General features: G+C 34.2%; 2 protein-coding genes across 3 annotated transcripts in view; both read left to right on the top strand.

The window, feature by feature from the left end:
* Window positions 1-5742, top strand: part of LOC107678461 (gamma-glutamyl hydrolase-like) — an 8208-nt gene extending 2466 nt beyond the window's left edge. Inside the window, exons 3-9 of the mRNA XM_016473736.1 lie at window positions 2347-2397; window positions 2768-2852; window positions 3672-3810; window positions 4335-4441; window positions 4781-4874; window positions 4957-5094; window positions 5187-5742. Coding sequence (XP_016329222.1) covers window positions 2347-2397; window positions 2768-2852; window positions 3672-3810; window positions 4335-4441; window positions 4781-4874; window positions 4957-5094; window positions 5187-5305 — 733 coding nt within the window. The 3' untranslated portion in view covers window positions 5306-5742. The remainder of the gene's footprint in view (window positions 1-2346; window positions 2398-2767; window positions 2853-3671; window positions 3811-4334; window positions 4442-4780; window positions 4875-4956; window positions 5095-5186) is intronic.
* Window positions 5743-6807: 1065 nt separating this feature from the next.
* Window positions 6808-16711, top strand: LOC107678386 (RING finger protein 122-like). 2 transcript variants are annotated; one of them, XM_016473625.1, is made up of 6 exons: window positions 6808-7182; window positions 11931-12081; window positions 14280-14325; window positions 14439-14480; window positions 15155-15234; window positions 16397-16711. In XM_016473625.1, exons 1-6 carry the CDS (start codon window positions 7158-7160, stop codon window positions 16509-16511), a joined length of 459 nt encoding a protein of 152 aa, XP_016329111.1. In that variant the 5' UTR covers window positions 6808-7157; the 3' UTR covers window positions 16512-16711. The 2 variants fall into 2 exon arrangements, with proteins under 2 accessions (XP_016329111.1, XP_016329110.1); XM_016473624.1 differs by having other exon boundaries at window positions 15152-15234.
* Window positions 16712-17404: the final 693 nt, after the last annotated feature.

Here is a 17404-nt window from a genome sequence, read left to right as displayed (position 1 = left end):
GTTTGGACACTTTCCCATTCGTGTGTCCAAACATTTGACTGGTACTATATATAGAATACAGTATATACATAAACAGAATATATATACATAAACACATTTTTTGCAATGATCACTCAAATGTGGTGATCAAACACTTATAGTGACAGAGATATGTAAGGGCATTTAACAATTTAACAATAAACTTGCGATGAGTGCGATGCACAAAGTAACGGGGTGTTAGTTGTAACACACGTGGTTTGAATATTTATTTTACCATAGTAAAGGTTTTTATTATTCATTTAAAATGAGACAAATCTGCTATTATTTTAATCTCCAATCTGTTATTTATCAGTTTAGATTATTTTTTAATGCTTCGCTAACTATCAGAAGACTGTAACCAGTTTTAAACTCCAGTTGCGCAGATGGGGCACGTTGTAACATTTTAGTTAGTGGAAAGTATACATAACATAATAGTTGTGCTATTCTATGACATTAGCGATGTAATTCAGACTATTTATTTTAATACATTTTAATGATAAACGACGAGAAACAGGTGAATAAATACTGATAGTCAATGTTTAATGTTAAGAAATTATGATTTCAAGACATGTAAAGCATTTTTGCTCGTTTATGTGGGCCGTCCCAAGCATGGTTGCAATGTGTTCGTTGTCAAACTCCAAAATCAGATTATTTTTAATTCTTGAAAATACGCCATTATTTCATTTTAAATAAATAATTATTTTATTTTATTGACAAAATATTTTAGTTTGTCTTGTATATTTTTTTTCATTCGATCAGATAACATTTTAAGCTGTCATATGGTCATGTTACAATGTGCCCCTCAGATGTTACAATGTGTTCCACCTACGGGGCATGTTGTCACATTTCACTTCCAATTTTTGGAGGGTAAATAAAGAAAAACGTATACACTGTAATTATGAAACAAAGTGACATATTTGTACTAGACAAGTGTGAAATTACTGTGGATAAAAAAATTATACTCTGAGCCCCATGTGGATTTACACAATTTGAGAAAGTCAAAAAGTGTTACTTTGTGCCCCGCTCTCCCCTACAATTTACAGAAATAATATACTTTAACAGAATATACTTGCGTGTGAACTTAATGTAATGTTATAGGACACTTCACTGCATGTTATTTACAATTAAACGAATATGTATTATAGTTTACCTTTATATTAAAGGATTAGTTCACTTCTAGAATAAAAAATTCTTTACTCACCCCCATGTCATCCAAGATGTTTGTCTTTCTGTCTTCCGTTGCAAAGAAATTAAGGTTTTTGAGGAAAACATTCCAGGATTTTTCTTCATATAGTGGACTTCAATGGAGACCAATGGGTTGAAGGTCCAAATCGCAGTTTCAATGCAGCTTCAAAGGGCTCTATATAATCATAGGGGTCTTATCTAGTGAAATAAACAAGTAAAAATCTATGTACTTTTAACCACAAATGCTCGTCTATGACTTCATGCGTTAATCACGTTGGAAAGGTCACATGTGGTTAGTTCTTCATCTGTGTACTTCGGTCTAGGGCGAAAAACTCCATCTCATTTTCTCCTCCAACTTCAAAATTGTCCGATATCGTTAGATAAGACCCCTATTCCTCGGCTGGGATCTTGTAGAGCCCTTTGAAGCTGCATTAAAACTGAAATTTGGACCTTCAACCTGTTGGTCCCCAGTGAAGTCCATTATATGGAGAAAAATCCTCAAAAACCTTCATTTCTTTGTGACTGAAGACAGAAAGACGTGGTTAGTTCTTCATCTGTGTACTTCGGTCTAGGGCGAAAAACTCCATCTCATTTTCTCCTCCAACTTCAAAATTGTCCGATATCGTTAGATAAGACCCCTATTCCTCGGCTGGGATCTTGTAGAGCCCTTTGAAGCTGCATTAAAACTGAAATTTGGACCTTCAACCTGCTGGTCCCCAGTGAAGTCCATTATATGCAGAAAAATCCTCAAAAACCTTCATTTCTTTGTGACTGAAGACAGAAAGAAATGAACATCTTGGATGACATGAGGGTGAATAAATTATAAAGGACATTTTTATTCTGGAAGTGAACTAATCCTTTAAATACAATTAGTTGAGCTTATAAGAGTGCTTTTTGACCCACTTAAGAAGGACATGGCTACTTTAATTTCATAAATACTTCGATTTTCTTTTAAATTACTTGGTGTACTGCCGAATGTACAAACAAACCTGCAGTTTTTCCCTCAGAGTCAATCATGTTATTTACAAGTGTGAATATACCAGCTGGTGTGACTGAGTCATTAAAAGAAACCGATTCACAAGAGTCACATCAATAATAACAACCGTACGCTTCAAGAGAATTAGAATTTCAATTTTTTTACAGGCTAAACCAGAGTTTTGCAGAGCATGAAAAAATCTTCAGGTCAATAAATGGGTATGTTCTCCATCTTTCTCACAGTATTCTCAAACTAACAGACTCAATAGATTATGAGGTGTTGTCATTACTTGAACAAGTCCGTCACACACAGATTGTTATGATGACCTTACCTGATCTTTTCATTTTTTAAGCCGTTAGAACATGTTGTTGGGCATTATCTATCATAGCATTGAACACATGATTGCAGTAACCTATATTTTTATCAGTTCTGCCGGTTTATAAATATTTATCTGTGCAAACCTGATTTTACACCCCATGTACATGTTTGAATGAAGCATACAGAAAGTAAACAAAAGTTGTGATTCACATTAATACAATAATATTCCATAAAAATGAATACATGAATAATGTCCTGTCTCTCATTCAGTCTTCTTCTCATCGGAGGCTCTGTGAATCTGGAGACATCTGACTTCGCTCACACCGCTGGGATTTACTTTAGACTTGCCCTTAAGGTAGGTGAATTACAGTATATGCTGCATCTAAGTGAATGTAAGATGATCCTTGTTGTTAAAGGGGTCATATGATGCGATTTCCTACAATAATGTACAGTATTTGAAAAATAATGTGTTTTTTGAACATTAAAGCATGTCAACATATTTTGTTACACCAAATAATGATCTTTAAAAAAGCATCATATGACCCCTTTAATAAAATGCCATTTTGTATCATCAACATACTGTTCTAGGATACTGCGATTTAACAGAACAGGTAGACATGATCATATACTGTACCATTACTGTAAATATTTTAGAAACTAAAAAGGCAGGGCTGTATGTTAACTTTTTTTGCATAGCACTGGTGCTACAGAGGTTAAAAGGTTTGTAGCACAGGCCACACAATTGTAGCACCACCACCACAAGTAGTGCAGTTCATCACTTAAACAGGACATTAATGTTCTAACATTATACAATACAAAAACATTAAACAAAATAATAATCTCAGGCGTTTTTATAAGAATAAAGTATATCTATAATGCAGTGTTAATCTCTGATATGAAACCATGTCAGATCACAAAAGGAAGTTATTTCAAACACTCGACTGATGTCATGAAGTGAATTTGGACTAAAAACGTCATTAAATGTTCTCTTGGTTTGACAACAAGTTTGTAAACAGGCTCACACACATTGCAATTTATTCATCGCACAGACTGATTTTTTTTTTCGTAGCACGTGCGACATGTCGCACTGTACAGGCCTGAAAGGAAATAAACTGAAAGACACTGCAAGACGTTGCTGACAGTTTTATCAAGAGTTGTTTTTGTGCCGTCTCAGGCGAATGATGAGGGTGAATACTTCCCCATCTGGGGAACATGCCTGGGATTTCAGCTGCTCACGGTGCTGGTGGCTGGAGAAAACCTGTTGAGTAAGACAACTGCAGAGAATGTCACTTATCCACTCAACTTCACCTCAGGTACTTAGTCCAAATATATACTGTAGTCGTAATGTACTGTATGTAGTCAAGATCAAGATCTTGGTCCAATTTTGTATTTTTTTGGTGATTATACACTCTTGAATTTATTTATTTATTTATTTTTTTAAATTGGGATCAGTGGTTCCATGAAGAACTTTTAACATCCATGAAATCTTTAGATTCTCTAAAAAGTTGATTATTAAAGGTGGATTATTAAAATGTTCTTCACACTAAGAAAAATATACACTTGGTTCAGTAATTTTTTTCTATCATTTTCTGAATAAATGAATACTTTTATTCATCAAGGATGTGTTAAATTGATAAAAAGTGATAGTAAAGACTAATTATATATATTATAGTAAAGAGTGATAGTAATAACTAATTATATATATATATATATATATATATATATATATATATAAACACATACACACATAAACACAACATATATATATATATACATACATACTGTATTATTAGGCCTTTTTTAACCTGTCTATTTGCACATTTGTATCCATTAACAGAGGCTTCATCCAGTCGTATGTTTACCAACTTCCCATCTGATGTCCGTAAAGCGTTGTCCCAGGAACCACTTACGGCAAATTTCCACCATTATGGGGTGACTAAAGAGGTACATCTATTATAAACACGCTATATGCACTTAAATAATTCTTATCAAAATAACAAACAAAGAGCAATAGACCTTAGTCAGGGTAATGCCATAATTAATTGTTGACAGGAATGAAAACAAGGCTGTGAAGGATAGAAGTACAGTGCGTTGAGGGGATTGTACTGTTCTTTAACAGCAACATAAAACAGATTTGAAAATTGTATGTGATCTAGGACCTATATATAGTGTGTGCCATTGTAAAGACACCAAGTCTATCCCTCACAGCCTTGTTTTCTTCCGTGTTTAATTCAATATGACACCTAACCCGATTAAGGCCTATGAACTCTTCCTCTTTTTCAGGCATTCATGGGTAATGAGAAATTAAATGGCTTCTTTTCAGTGCTGTCCACGAACATAGCGCAAAATGGCCTTGAGTTTGTTTCTACCATGGAAGGTAACAAAACCAGGCATTTTTCACATTTAAAATCACCATAAGCACCCATACACAGTGTGGTTGAAATGTTATTGGCCTGCAGGCAGGAAGTACCCTTTCTATGGGGTACAGTGGCATCCAGAAGTGAGCCGCTTTCAGTGGGACCCTCGTTACAACTTTCCTCATTCTAGCAATGCTGTGCGAGTGTCATCCTTACTGGCTGAATTCTTTGTAAATGAGGGTAATTACAGTCGCATACTTCATTTATTTATGTGTTTGTTCGTTCCTGGTTTGTATGAATTTGAATGAACAAATGAATGTGTGTGTTTGCAGGAAGGAGAAGCTCCCACCACTTCAGTGAAGCAGCAGAAGAGAGCAGCGCGCTCATATACAACTACAACCCTGTGTATATGGCAAATATCTCTGCATATGAACAGTCTTATTTCTTCTGAGAGACACAATATAGGAGGACACTGAGAAAGACAAAGAAAGAAAACACTTGTCAAGATAGTTCAGACTGAAAATGTTTTTTTTTTCCAGCAAATGTACTGTAATAGACCTCATCACAGACCTCATCTCATATTTAGAATATTTAGACAATTTAAATAATCAGTATTTTATTACATGATTTTAGATTTATTATAACACTCGTTAATTATTAGGATAATTACATATTTAATTCCTTCAAAAGAATAAATGTTATTATATACATGCATGTTTTGAAACTTTAAGAATTACACATTGCTAAAGCTCTAAAGATCAAAGGCACATTATGATTAATGTGCCAGAAGAGGGCAGTATTGTCATGTTCATGACATTTTTATACACATTCCATGTTTTTTCCCTCATGTTGTTTTATAAAACAGTCTATAGAATTTGTTTTGCAATAATGATGTTTTGCAATATATATATATATATATATACACATACATATAATGACCGTTTTATATTTATATATATATATATTACTGTAAAGTAATACAGTATATTACAGTACACACACACACACACACACACATATATATATATATATATATATATATATATATATTAGTAGTAATAATAGTAATATATGACTATGTTTAATTATATGATATATATATATATATATATTAGTAATAATAGTAATATATGACTATATGACTGTATATATATATATATATGCTTAATTATATGATTCATTAATATATATTACAATATGAAATTGAATAAAGATTTCACATCTACAAGCCATGTGTTTTTTCTGAATTATATTCATTCCTTACTTAATTTTAAGTGCACACTAAAACCTTTATCTATCATATGTAAAACAACAGATTTACTTAACTGTACAAATCATGAAATATCAATATCATTTTAATATCTTCGAAGGCTAAAATATACAAAAATGTTTTAATAATAATTGAAAAACAAAGAAATGAACTCTGCCAACCAGTCAACACTCTATAGACCTTATCTTGGCACCACAACATCACAGAGGCACAGGGGTGGGTTATTGTGTATTGAGGCCCTTAGGGGCCCCTCGGGATGAGGGTATTGTAGAGAAATGCTGGGTGGACTCTTTTTTTTACTTGTGGCAGTTTAGGGGGCCCTCCAATATCTCAGTACCACCATAATGTGAAGACACGAGGGTGGGATATTTTTAATAAAAGAGCCCTTTGTCGGCCTTGGGGGCCCCTTTCATATCTCAGAACCAGGCATAAAGGTGGGTTCCTTTGACTCATGCCATCACACACAAAAATCCAGCATAATGGTCATGAGTGTTGCGCTGACAAACACCACTCAAATTTTCTTCAGAAAGTGTCATTATTTTGGAATCGTTTTTATATACCAATTACTTATACATTACATTTAATGAGTCATGTGAATATACAAAATGACAGCCAGAGGACCGTCGTGTTTATGTCTTCGTATGTGAGTCACAGCTGACAGTGGAGAAGCGTGCTGAAGAAGATTGGCTCAATGTTGTGCCCATCACTCCGGCTGGGAGGGACTTTAATTCGCTCTTGTTTAGCTCTCAATGGATGCCAACATCAGCCACGACACGCGATCAGATGTAAAACGAAGGACGTTTTCTCTTCATCGCACGTGAACGCGAGCGAACGGCAGAATATGAGTGTGTCGTGAATGTGAACGACTGCATGAAACGACTGAGATCGCTATGAAGACGAGTGAGGATTGCGTTTAGTCAGATGAAGCCATATGTGCTGCGTGGCCTGACAGAGCGACAGACAGACAGAGGGCATCATCTCTCTGTTTATAAACACACATCCCTTCATACAAAGGAACCTCACGGGTGGACTGATGCACCCTTTCCAGTGGTGCAACGGTAAGATTACCCATATCCTTCCTGTGATATTGTAGGGTTTTATAGGCTGCTATATTAAAACAATAAAAGATAAAGCTTGAGGGTTGACTGGGTTCATTTACACAAACACCGTGTTCATAACAAAGAGATGTTGCTATATGGGTCAATGACAAGTAAGGCTCTGAAATGGAAAAGGAGAAATATAAAAAAAAAAATCTATAGTTTGAAACGCACATGCCAGGTCTTAGAAATGTAATAGTTGTATCCATATTGGTTTCATACATTTTGAAAAACAATTATTCCACATTCTCTTCAAAATCTGAAATGGAAAAGGAGAAATATAAAAAAAAAAATCTATAGTTTAAAACGCACATGCCAGGTCTTAGAAATGTAATAGTTGTATCCATATTGGTTTCATACATTTTGAAAAACAATTATTCCACATTCTCTTCAAAGAAGTTTGATTGAATGACTAAAAATGTCAAGTGGTGCAACCTTCAAATACTACTTACTTGAATACACATTAAGAGCAAATGTGTTTTTCAAAGCATTTGATTTTTTTTACTACTATCATACATTTTTGAGTCATGAATATGTAGTAATAATAATAATAATAATGTATTTTAAGTTTTCTTGGGGTTACTTCATTTGACTTGGAACAAGAATTTTTCATTAAAAGGTCAAAAAATCTAATATTTTTAGCAAACTTCATGACCTTGACGTGCAGTGATTGGTCTAAAGGGATTCTCTCTGTTTTATGGTTTTATTGTCAGGTTATAAAGATGGCCTCCTTCGTGTTAGTAACACCACACTGACTTTGGTGGACAAAAGTAATATTAATACATTATAATTCATATATGATTTATTTATTGTTATCAATATATGAATGATGCCAATAAACAATACAAATAAAACAATAACAAACATTGCTAATAATTTAAAAGAAAACATTTCATTTTTTATTTATTAACCGAAAACATCTTTATCATTGAACAGATGTATTTAAGCATTTTTATAACTGTATTTTTAATGTATTTTTTAATAACTTCAAAGATACAGACAAAAGTGTCATATTATTGACCCATATACAATATCTATTTTCATATACTAATACAAAGATTCATTATAGTCACTCTCCAACTGTTATATACACATGTACCAGTTAAAGGAGCATAGATTATATGATTGACAGCTTATTGTCACCTCACACTCACTTTAAAAGATTTTGACACTTAAAGGGACAAAAAGTCGATATTTTAATAGACTATTAAATATTTCCCAATACAGGAAAGCTTTAGCATTCATCTGTTCATACCTTTTGGATTTGATACAGATCTGCATATCATTCTTCTATCTAGATTATTGAGATTCACTGAGGGCTGTTAAAAAATTTCGATTACACCCGAATTCTTTCATATTTATAGGTCAGTCCATATTTGTCATGAAAGTGGGGTTTCTCTATAATCTCGTGGGGTTGTTAATATTTCATGTAAATCTCAGTGAAAAGGCTTTGAAAGAACTGAAATGCACATTTTGGGTCTGCTTTATGTAAAAAAGCAGCCATTTTATTCATACACAGTCAAACGTGGCCAGTACAGTCTTCAACATGTATCCTTTTGTGTTCCACAGAAGAAAGAAAGAGGGCAAATAATGACAGAATTTAAATTTCTGACTTGATACATGATAACAATTATAAATAATATTAAGCTATTTATGATTCAGCTTCATGGGAAAATTTGTCTATGTTGCTGCATATTTTTGATATCAGACAGAGAAAAAGAAGCGCCCATCTTTTTCACACTGCACACCGGCATCATACTCGCAAAATAGGTCAGCAGGTTTGCAAAGAGCTCTGCTGGCAAATGTGTGGTTTGTTCAAGGATCTGTTTTGCCAACACAAAAAGCACAGTTTAAATCCCAAGAAGGGGTGACTCAACCCTGCTTCATCAGTGTTGTGCCGCTGAGAGACTCCCTCACCCTGCGGGACGGCCTCCGCAGATGGCTTTCTGTTACTGAAGCAAATGTGTCTGTTAAATGGCAAGCAACTCTAGTGACCTACATTTATATGCCTTCTTATGCTCTCTTCCACACACCCCCTCATCTCACCTCCTGTTTGATTTTTTATTCATGTTGTATCACGAACAGTACTAACTCTTGTGCGCTTATTGAATGTGCACTTCAAAACTTATACGTATTTATTTTTTTAAATGTACTTGCAGATAATATAATATTATATTATATTATCTGCTCCGGGTGTGTGTTCACTGCTGTGTGTGTGCACTTAGGATGGGTTAAATGCAGAGCACTAATTCCTAGTATGGGTAACCATAGCCACATGTCATGTCACTTTAAAATTAATGAAATAAGTGGCATCTTAAGAGTACTTAAAGAGAATATACTTTCAAGACTATGTTCTTAACACACTTTGAAAAAGTATACTTTTTAATGATGCCAGATTAATGCCAGTACATCTTAAATCATTGTGTTTTAATAATCTTTTGTTATGCTTTAAAGAACTTGAACTAACATACTAAAGCACATGTAAAGAACTTGATTACAATTTCAACTGTATTGTGTTATTTGATATCACATTTACAGCTAATATATGTGCTAAATTACAAATGTGAAATTACAAATATATTTATATACATTACATAGACGTTTCAATAGAATATTTTAGATTCTCATAAATGCTTGTCAGTACATTCAGCAGTTACACTTTAACCGTATTTCAAAGACAATAGGATTAATGATTAAATTACATATAAAGATCTACTTAAGTCCTACTTAAGTTCAACTAATTGCATTTAATATAAATTTAAACTATAATACATTTTCATTTATTTGCAAATAAGTAAGTGTCTGAAAACATTACATTCAGTTTGCACTTAAGTATTTTCTTTAGAGTATATTATTTCTGTTTTTATTTCTGTTTAAAAGTATGCTAAAGTGTATTTACAAGAAACAATAAAATTTTTAATGAAAATTTATTGTATGTATTTAATTATTAGTTACACATTATAAATTATTATCAAATAATTAAAGGGGTCATATGACGTTGCTAAAACGAACATTATTTTGTGTATTTGGTGTAATGAAATGTGTTTATGTGGTTTGGGTTCAAAACAACCCAACTGCTGGGTCTGTCCCTTTTTAACCCAGCACTGGGTTATATTTAACCCAGCATTTTTTAGAGTGTAATATTGTGATATATTATTACAATCTAAAATAACTGTTTTGTATTTGAATATCTATTAAAATGTAATTTATTCCTGTGATGGTAAAGCTGAATTTTCAGCATCTTCACTCCAGTCTTCAATGTCACATGATCCTTCAGAAATAATTCTAATATGCTGATTTGCTGTTCAAGAAAGATTTATTATCATCAATGTTGAAAACAATTGTTCTACTTCATATTTTTGTAGAAACTTATATATTTTTTGTATGTTTGACCCCATTTGTAATGCCTGTTCAAAAACGTATCATGTTAACACAATATCTTTTAAATAATCAAATAGCATTTTTAATTATTCTTGAGTAGCAGTGGTAACAAAGCTAACAGACTCATTGGCTATAGCTACTAATGGTATACTAAGCTACAAGGCTAATTGGCTATCGCTATGCTAAGAAAACAGGCTTTGTTAGGTATCATGATGATAAGCTAGCAGGCTAATCAACTAGTGCAATGCAAAGCTAGTCGCTAAACCTGTTAGTGTGAGGTAACTGAAAAAAACAACAAATATTTAATGTGACCATTTATAGCTTCCATATGTAATATAAGCTATAAAAACATTAATTTTCATATTTATACAGTTAATAAAACATACGCTTACGTTATGCCTACGTCCTACATCTTCCGCTGGACCCCACTCTCTCGTGAACACGCGTACAACAGTTAGTGGAAACTAGAGATTACGGTTTATAAAGTTTTAAATATGGATATTATTCTTACACAAACACATTGATTCACTTCAGAAGGCCTTTATTAATCCCCCGGAGCCGTGTGGAGCACTTTTTATGATGGATGGACGCACTTTATTGGACTTCAAAATCTCAACACCCATTCACTGCCATTATAAAGCTTGGAAGAGCCAAGATATTTTTAATATAACTCTGATTGTAGTCATCTGAAAGCAAAAAGTCATATACACCTAGCATGGCTTGAGGGTGAGTAAATCATGGGGTAATTTTCATTTTTGGGTCAACTATCCCTTTAAGGCATTTTTGAAACCAAAAAGGATTTGTTGTGTTTGTGTTAAGAAACAGTCATGGAAGTGAACTCTCTTTAAGCACACTTAAGTGGAATTTTATTTCAGTTATATTAATTGAAAGTACAGTTTTTAAGATATGTATTTTTAAGATTCGAAGTACACTAGAAGTGTACATTCATTCAGTACAATTAAACACACTTATTTTTCACAAGGGATGGTCCAAAGGGCCACGGGATTCTGCAAGGTGAATCTTTCACAATGCTGGAACCAAATTCTAATGATGTAATGACTGTTAGCAGTCCGTTCACACACCTGCGTTTCCTCTTACAGAGAATCTAGACGCACAACTGAGTGAAAGCCCTTAATGTTTCCTGTTTTTGGCCAGTGAATGGTGGACTCAAGTCTGAAACACTGTTAGATTAGTAATCAAACCTGTAGTCAGATGAGAGGAGAGCTATATTTGTGCTCTAATACAGACACGTAACTGATTAGTTCTGTTTGAATGATGTGTTTTTTCATGTTGTATGTGTTACTGATGAGATTTCACTGCTTGAATAGGGTGCTTCTGCAGACTGATCTACTCCAATAAGACCTGCACTATGCCATCTGTCACCTTCCAGAACCTTCCTCTCAATATCTATATGGTGATCTTCGGCACAGGCATCTTCGTCTTCGTACTCAGCCTCATATTCTGCTGCTATTTTATAAGGTGAGTCTGATCTCACGCACACACATGAACACACACACAGGTGTTGACTTGAACACATCTTACTGATTAGCTGTAGGACAATATTGTGACGGGCCGGCAGTGAAAGTCAACAGGAAATTGCATTGTTGATGATACACATGCAGACGTCAACAGGACACTTCATGTCAGCAACACATTAGATGAGCTGTTATTAATGGAACGATTGTATTACAGGTCAAAACAATCCGCCTCAAATATCCTGCCCTTTTCTTTTCTTTTTCACTTTTCTTTTTTTCTTTCCTCATCTATCCAACCTTTCTTTCTTTCTTTCTTTCTTTCTTTCTTTTTCTTTTCTACCTATTTCTCTTTTCTTTTTTCTATTTAATTAAATCTATTGATTTCTTTTCTTTCCTTTAATTATCTGACCTTTTTTCTTTTCGTTTCTTTTCTACCTATTTTTCTTTTTTTCTTTTCTTTTCTACATATTTCTCTTTTATTTTATATCTATTTCTCTTATTTTCTTTTCTTTCTTTCTTTTCTGCCTATTTCTCTCTTCTTTTTTTCTTTTCTTTCCTTATCTATGCTACCTTTTTGCTTTTCTATCCTGTCCAATTCTATTGATTTCTTTTCTTTCCTTAACTATCCAAACTTCTTTTCTTTTCTTTTCTTTTCTACCTATTTCTCTTTTCTTTTTTCTATTTAATTAATTCTATTGATTTCTTTTCTTTCCTTTAATTATCTGACCTTTTTTCTTTTCGTTTATTTTCTTTTCTACCTATTTTTCTTTTCTTTTCTACCTATTTTTCTTTTCTTTTTTTCTTTTATTTATATTTCTCTTTTCTTTCTTTTCTTTTCTACCTATTTCTCTTTTCTTTTCTTTCTTTGCTTCTTTTCTTTTCTGCCTATTTCTCTCTTCTTTTTTTCTTTTCTTTCCTTATCTATGCTACCTTTTTTCTTCTTTATCCTGTCCAATTCTATTGATTTCTTTTCTTTCCTTAACTATCCGACCTTTTCCGAGATTTTCTTTTCTTTTCTACGTATTTCTCTTTTCTTTTCTTTCCTCGTCTATCCAACGTTTTTTTCTTTTCTTTTCTTTTCTTTTCTTTTCTACTTATTTCTCTTATAGAGACCACCGCTACATCAGTCCATTACAGACATTAAAGTCAGTCCTATTAGCCAAATATCTTAAAACATAATTCTGTCACGGCACGGTACAGAAACACACCGTAAAGCTCCCGGGGCCTGAAAGGCTTCCTTTCTGAGCCTGCATTTCATCTACATAATGAATTAATGTACAGGTTGATGAGTAGTGGTTGGCCATTGCACTACCACAATAACATTGTCACGGCATGGTACAGAACACACCGTGTAAACAGGGGGTCTGGGTCCAAATGCAGGCTTTTATTAACTGCAGGGGAAAACAAAGTAAAAATCAAAACAGAACACAAACAGATCTGAGAATCCGACACAGGCTCAAAACAGAAAACGGACTCTGACACAATACGGCCACGTAGCGCTTGCATCAGTCCCGTAACAACACTTAATAATCCGCCCAGAGAGGCGTGGGGAAGGCGTATAAATAGCCCTCAGGATGGGCAACAGCTGTGTGTGTGTGAGTGTGTGCACAGGTGTGTGGAGTCAAGGTAACGGAGTTCGGGAGGATGGGAAGTGGCGACCTCTGGTGGTGAGAGGGAGAACACCAGACCCAGACCCCTGACAAATTCCATTTCAATTAAAAATTACAAATAGTTTTCCAGTGTTTCATACATTGCAAATCTGCAAACCTGTATTTTAAAACTATAAACACAATCAGCACAATCAACATTTTACACCATGCGCTCATGAATAACATTTTTTTAAACATCAAAACTGTTCACACACCAGTGAAAAACCTCTGGATGTAAAAATAATTTGTTTGTCTTTGTATCCAAACAATGCAGAAAGTGTTTCAATTAAAGTCAGAATTAGAAAAAGGTGGAGGACGAAGTGAAACGTATATAATGAAAGCCAATTGTCCCTATTCATGTTTATTTACAGTGCAAGGAGCAAAAAGACTAATTGCACTGTATGCTAGTGGGATAATTTTGATATTGCCAATTTTGTAAGTGACTCAACTTATAATAACAATGCTGAAAACTTAGTGAATTATATGAACTCTTTTGCATATCTCATCATTGTTCAGTAACTGTATGCTTTATGTTTTCTTTTGTCATCAATAGTAAATTGAGACATCAAGCCCAAAGTGAACGCTTTGGATACAGAGAGGTAAGATGCTTTAAAGAGGTCATCTCTTACATTTTTATCATTTAGTTTTTTCCAAATATAATGTTATAATCAAGGCTATTTGTACTAACTGTTAGCATATGTGTCAACTGCAGGTGATTTTAAAAGGAGACCCGAAGAAGCTGAATCTTCATGGGGTAAGAAACTGCCCTGTCTAGATCCCCAATACTCCTAAAAACAGGAAATATCAGGGATTCCCAGGCTTGGAGCAGTCATAGAAAAAAATAAATAAATAAATAAATACACATTAAAATATTATTACAGTTTAAAATAACTGTTTTCTATTTTTTAATACATATTTTAAAATGTCATTTATTCCTGTGATGCAAAAATAGAAAATAGAAAAATTGTAATAATATTTCACAATATTACAGCTGAATCTTTGATCAAATAAACATAACTTTGGTGAGTGGAAATGACTTAAAAAAAAAATTTTTTTTAAATCCTAATTATTCCAAACTTTTGGCCAGTAGTGTATATATACACTGTAAAAAAATGAAGTAACGTCACAATGTTATAAATAACAGATATATTTCTTACTGTAACTACATAAAAACTCTGCACAAGCCTCTAGTCACAGGACTGATCCAGTCATCTAGTTACCAGCTGTAGTGTAATATAAAAGCCCACAAGCAAGTAAATCTCATCCTGATGTCCTTCTGACTGAATCCCATGATCAAATTAGTTTTTTAGTGTGCTGTTATATCTTTGAAAAGCTTTCAAGAGTTATTTTTATTTCCACCCATGTTTTTTCCCACTTTTCCTCATTGTTATTTGTGTCTCCACATCCCGTGACGTCCCTCCACAGCAGACCTGTGCCGTGTGCTTGGAGGACTTTAAGGTGAAAGATGAGCTGGGAATGTTGCCATGCCAACATGCCTTTCACAGGAGGTGAGTAATAAGCTGGAGTCTAACAGCTGGTGTTCGTAAAGCAGCAGCAGCAGCAGCATCCTGCTATTGTTAGCAGCTCTGTGTTAGATACTTCATGTTTACATACACTGGTCTTTTTCTCTTGAACATTCTTTGTTTCCCTATTTAGATATTTTCAGATTATGTGCATCAAAAACCAAAAAACCTATTTGTAATGAAATATTTGTGATTTATGCCAAATTTGATTTCCTAAATATATAGCCATTAATAGAGAAATATGTATCAATTAACGTCTTGGGAAGTGAAAAGATGTTTGTTTGTAAGAAACAAATCCATCATTGAGGCGTTTTTAACTTCAAACTGTTTCCGGCTAAAATACAAGTCCATAATCCATAATATTTCTTTCTCCAGTGAAAAAGCCGCCTCATCTGAATCAGGAGAGAAATATGCACAAACCAAGCACTGTTTACAAGAGAAAACAGTCTAAAACAGTTCTAAAGAAATATGTGGGTATATGTGAGAGGACAACGGGGATGTACTTTTTTCACTTATTTATTATTGATCATGCTCGTATCTTGGCCAGTTAAAGTTATAAAGTCTTGTTAGATTTGTTTCTTACAAACACGTTTCACGTCACAAGATATTAATTGCTGGACTGGAGTGGTGTGGATTACTTGTGGATTATTGTGATGTTTTTATCAGCTGTTTGGACTCTCATTCTGACGGCACCCATTCACTGCAGAGCATCCACTGGTGAGCAAGTGATGTAATGCTACATTTCTCCAAATCTTTAATGCCATTTCTATTGAAACTATTAGTAAATTATACATTTGTATTTACACTCTTGTAATATAAATTTGAATTTGAAGTACATTTAAAATATATTAACTTTAAAATAATACTGAATAACACACTACAGTTAAATTAGAGTACATGTGCTTTAGTATGTTACATCAAAATAAGTGTACTTCTTTAGACCACGACAAAAATGTAAAACTTTTAATTTGACATTATTACAAAGTACTTTACCTTTTTAAAAGAGTACTTAAGTGTGTTAAGAAACAGCCCTGTGATATAATCTGCTTCAGCTTCCCCTTTTAACATGAAGTATATCAACACAGGAATGAAAAAAGGGCAGATTTCAAGTCAAATGCAAAATACATGTTGGTCTGTGTGTTTGCAGGTGTGTGGTGAAGTGGCTGGAGGTGCGCTGCGTCTGCCCCATGTGTAATAAACCCCTGGCGGGATCCTCCGAGCAGCACCAGAGCATAGGCACACTGCTGGATGAGCTGGTGTAGCGCTCAGAAGCTTCTGGAAAGGGACAAGACTGACATCTGGCTTCAAGACTTTCTAAGGAGTCTTTTTTACAGACATGAACAGACTTGACTGTGACTCTCACAACTTCTAGGCTAAGGCTTTGTATCTTTTGAGTCAAGAAGCCTTTAATTTAACATTGAATGCTAACAGGGCTGTTCAGGCATAATGTGGTGTTGAATGCTAACCCTGTTGAAAAAACCATCATATGCTGGTTAGGTATGTTTTGACGCTGGGATGCTGGTTTAAGCTGGTCCTTTGCTGGTTTATGCTGGTCCTTTTGCTGGTTTATGCTGAGGGCCAGCATAAACCAGCATCCCAGCATCAAAACATACCTAACCAGCATATGCTGGTTTTTTCAACAGGGAACCCAGAAGGCTAATTCACCACTGGTTCCCTCAGGAATTTATAAGGGGTTTTTAATTGATGAGTAAAATAAGGTCTGTGGGAAACACTCATTTAATATTTATGAACAATTTAAATTTGGAAACCCTCGAGTGCTTTATAAACTCAAGTTGCTACATACAGTATGATCTACAACTACCACAAGAATGTGTGTTTACACACTTGACGAAACAAACAACCATTGTAGTCTTTATGTAGCGACTTTTTAAAGCACACAAATGTTTTGAATTGTCATTTGAGGTATGAATGTGTGTAATTTGTGGTGTGTGCCAAAATGTGCCAAAATTAAATGTAAACAGGCCACTAAAAACCAACTGAAACTCCTGTGAGGAACACTCTTGTCTTCTGGGTATTAGGACTACAAACTGATTATCTGTATTGTAAATGCTCTACATCAGACCAGCACTGAACACTGCGACTGCGAGTGACAACAGCACAGTGCACTGGGCCCAAAGAACTTTATTACAGTGTG

The sequence above is a fragment of the Sinocyclocheilus anshuiensis genome, unplaced genomic scaffold, assembly GCF_001515605.1.
Source record: "Sinocyclocheilus anshuiensis isolate Anshui unplaced genomic scaffold, SAMN03320099.WGS_v1.1 scaffold112, whole genome shotgun sequence".
NCBI classification, from domain to species: Eukaryota; Metazoa; Chordata; class Actinopteri; order Cypriniformes; family Cyprinidae; genus Sinocyclocheilus; species Sinocyclocheilus anshuiensis.
The sequence above is the reverse complement of the archived record's forward strand: the minus strand, read 5'-3'. Positions and strand labels throughout refer to the sequence as shown.

What these genes read in the sequence shown, in the direction of transcription:
- LOC107678386 (XM_016473624.1), top strand. Translation starts at nt 7,158, where the DNA reads ATGCACCCTTTCCAGTGGTGCAACG. An exon ending in AGAAGCTGAATCTTCATGGG is followed by an intron (nt 14,481 to 15,151) that starts GTAAGAAACTGC and finishes GTCCCTCCACAG; the next exon opens with CAGACCTGTGCCGTGTGCTT. An exon ending in CAACATGCCTTTCACAGGAG is followed by an intron (nt 15,235 to 16,396) that starts GTGAGTAATAAG and finishes GTGTGTTTGCAG; the next exon opens with GTGTGTGGTGAAGTGGCTGG.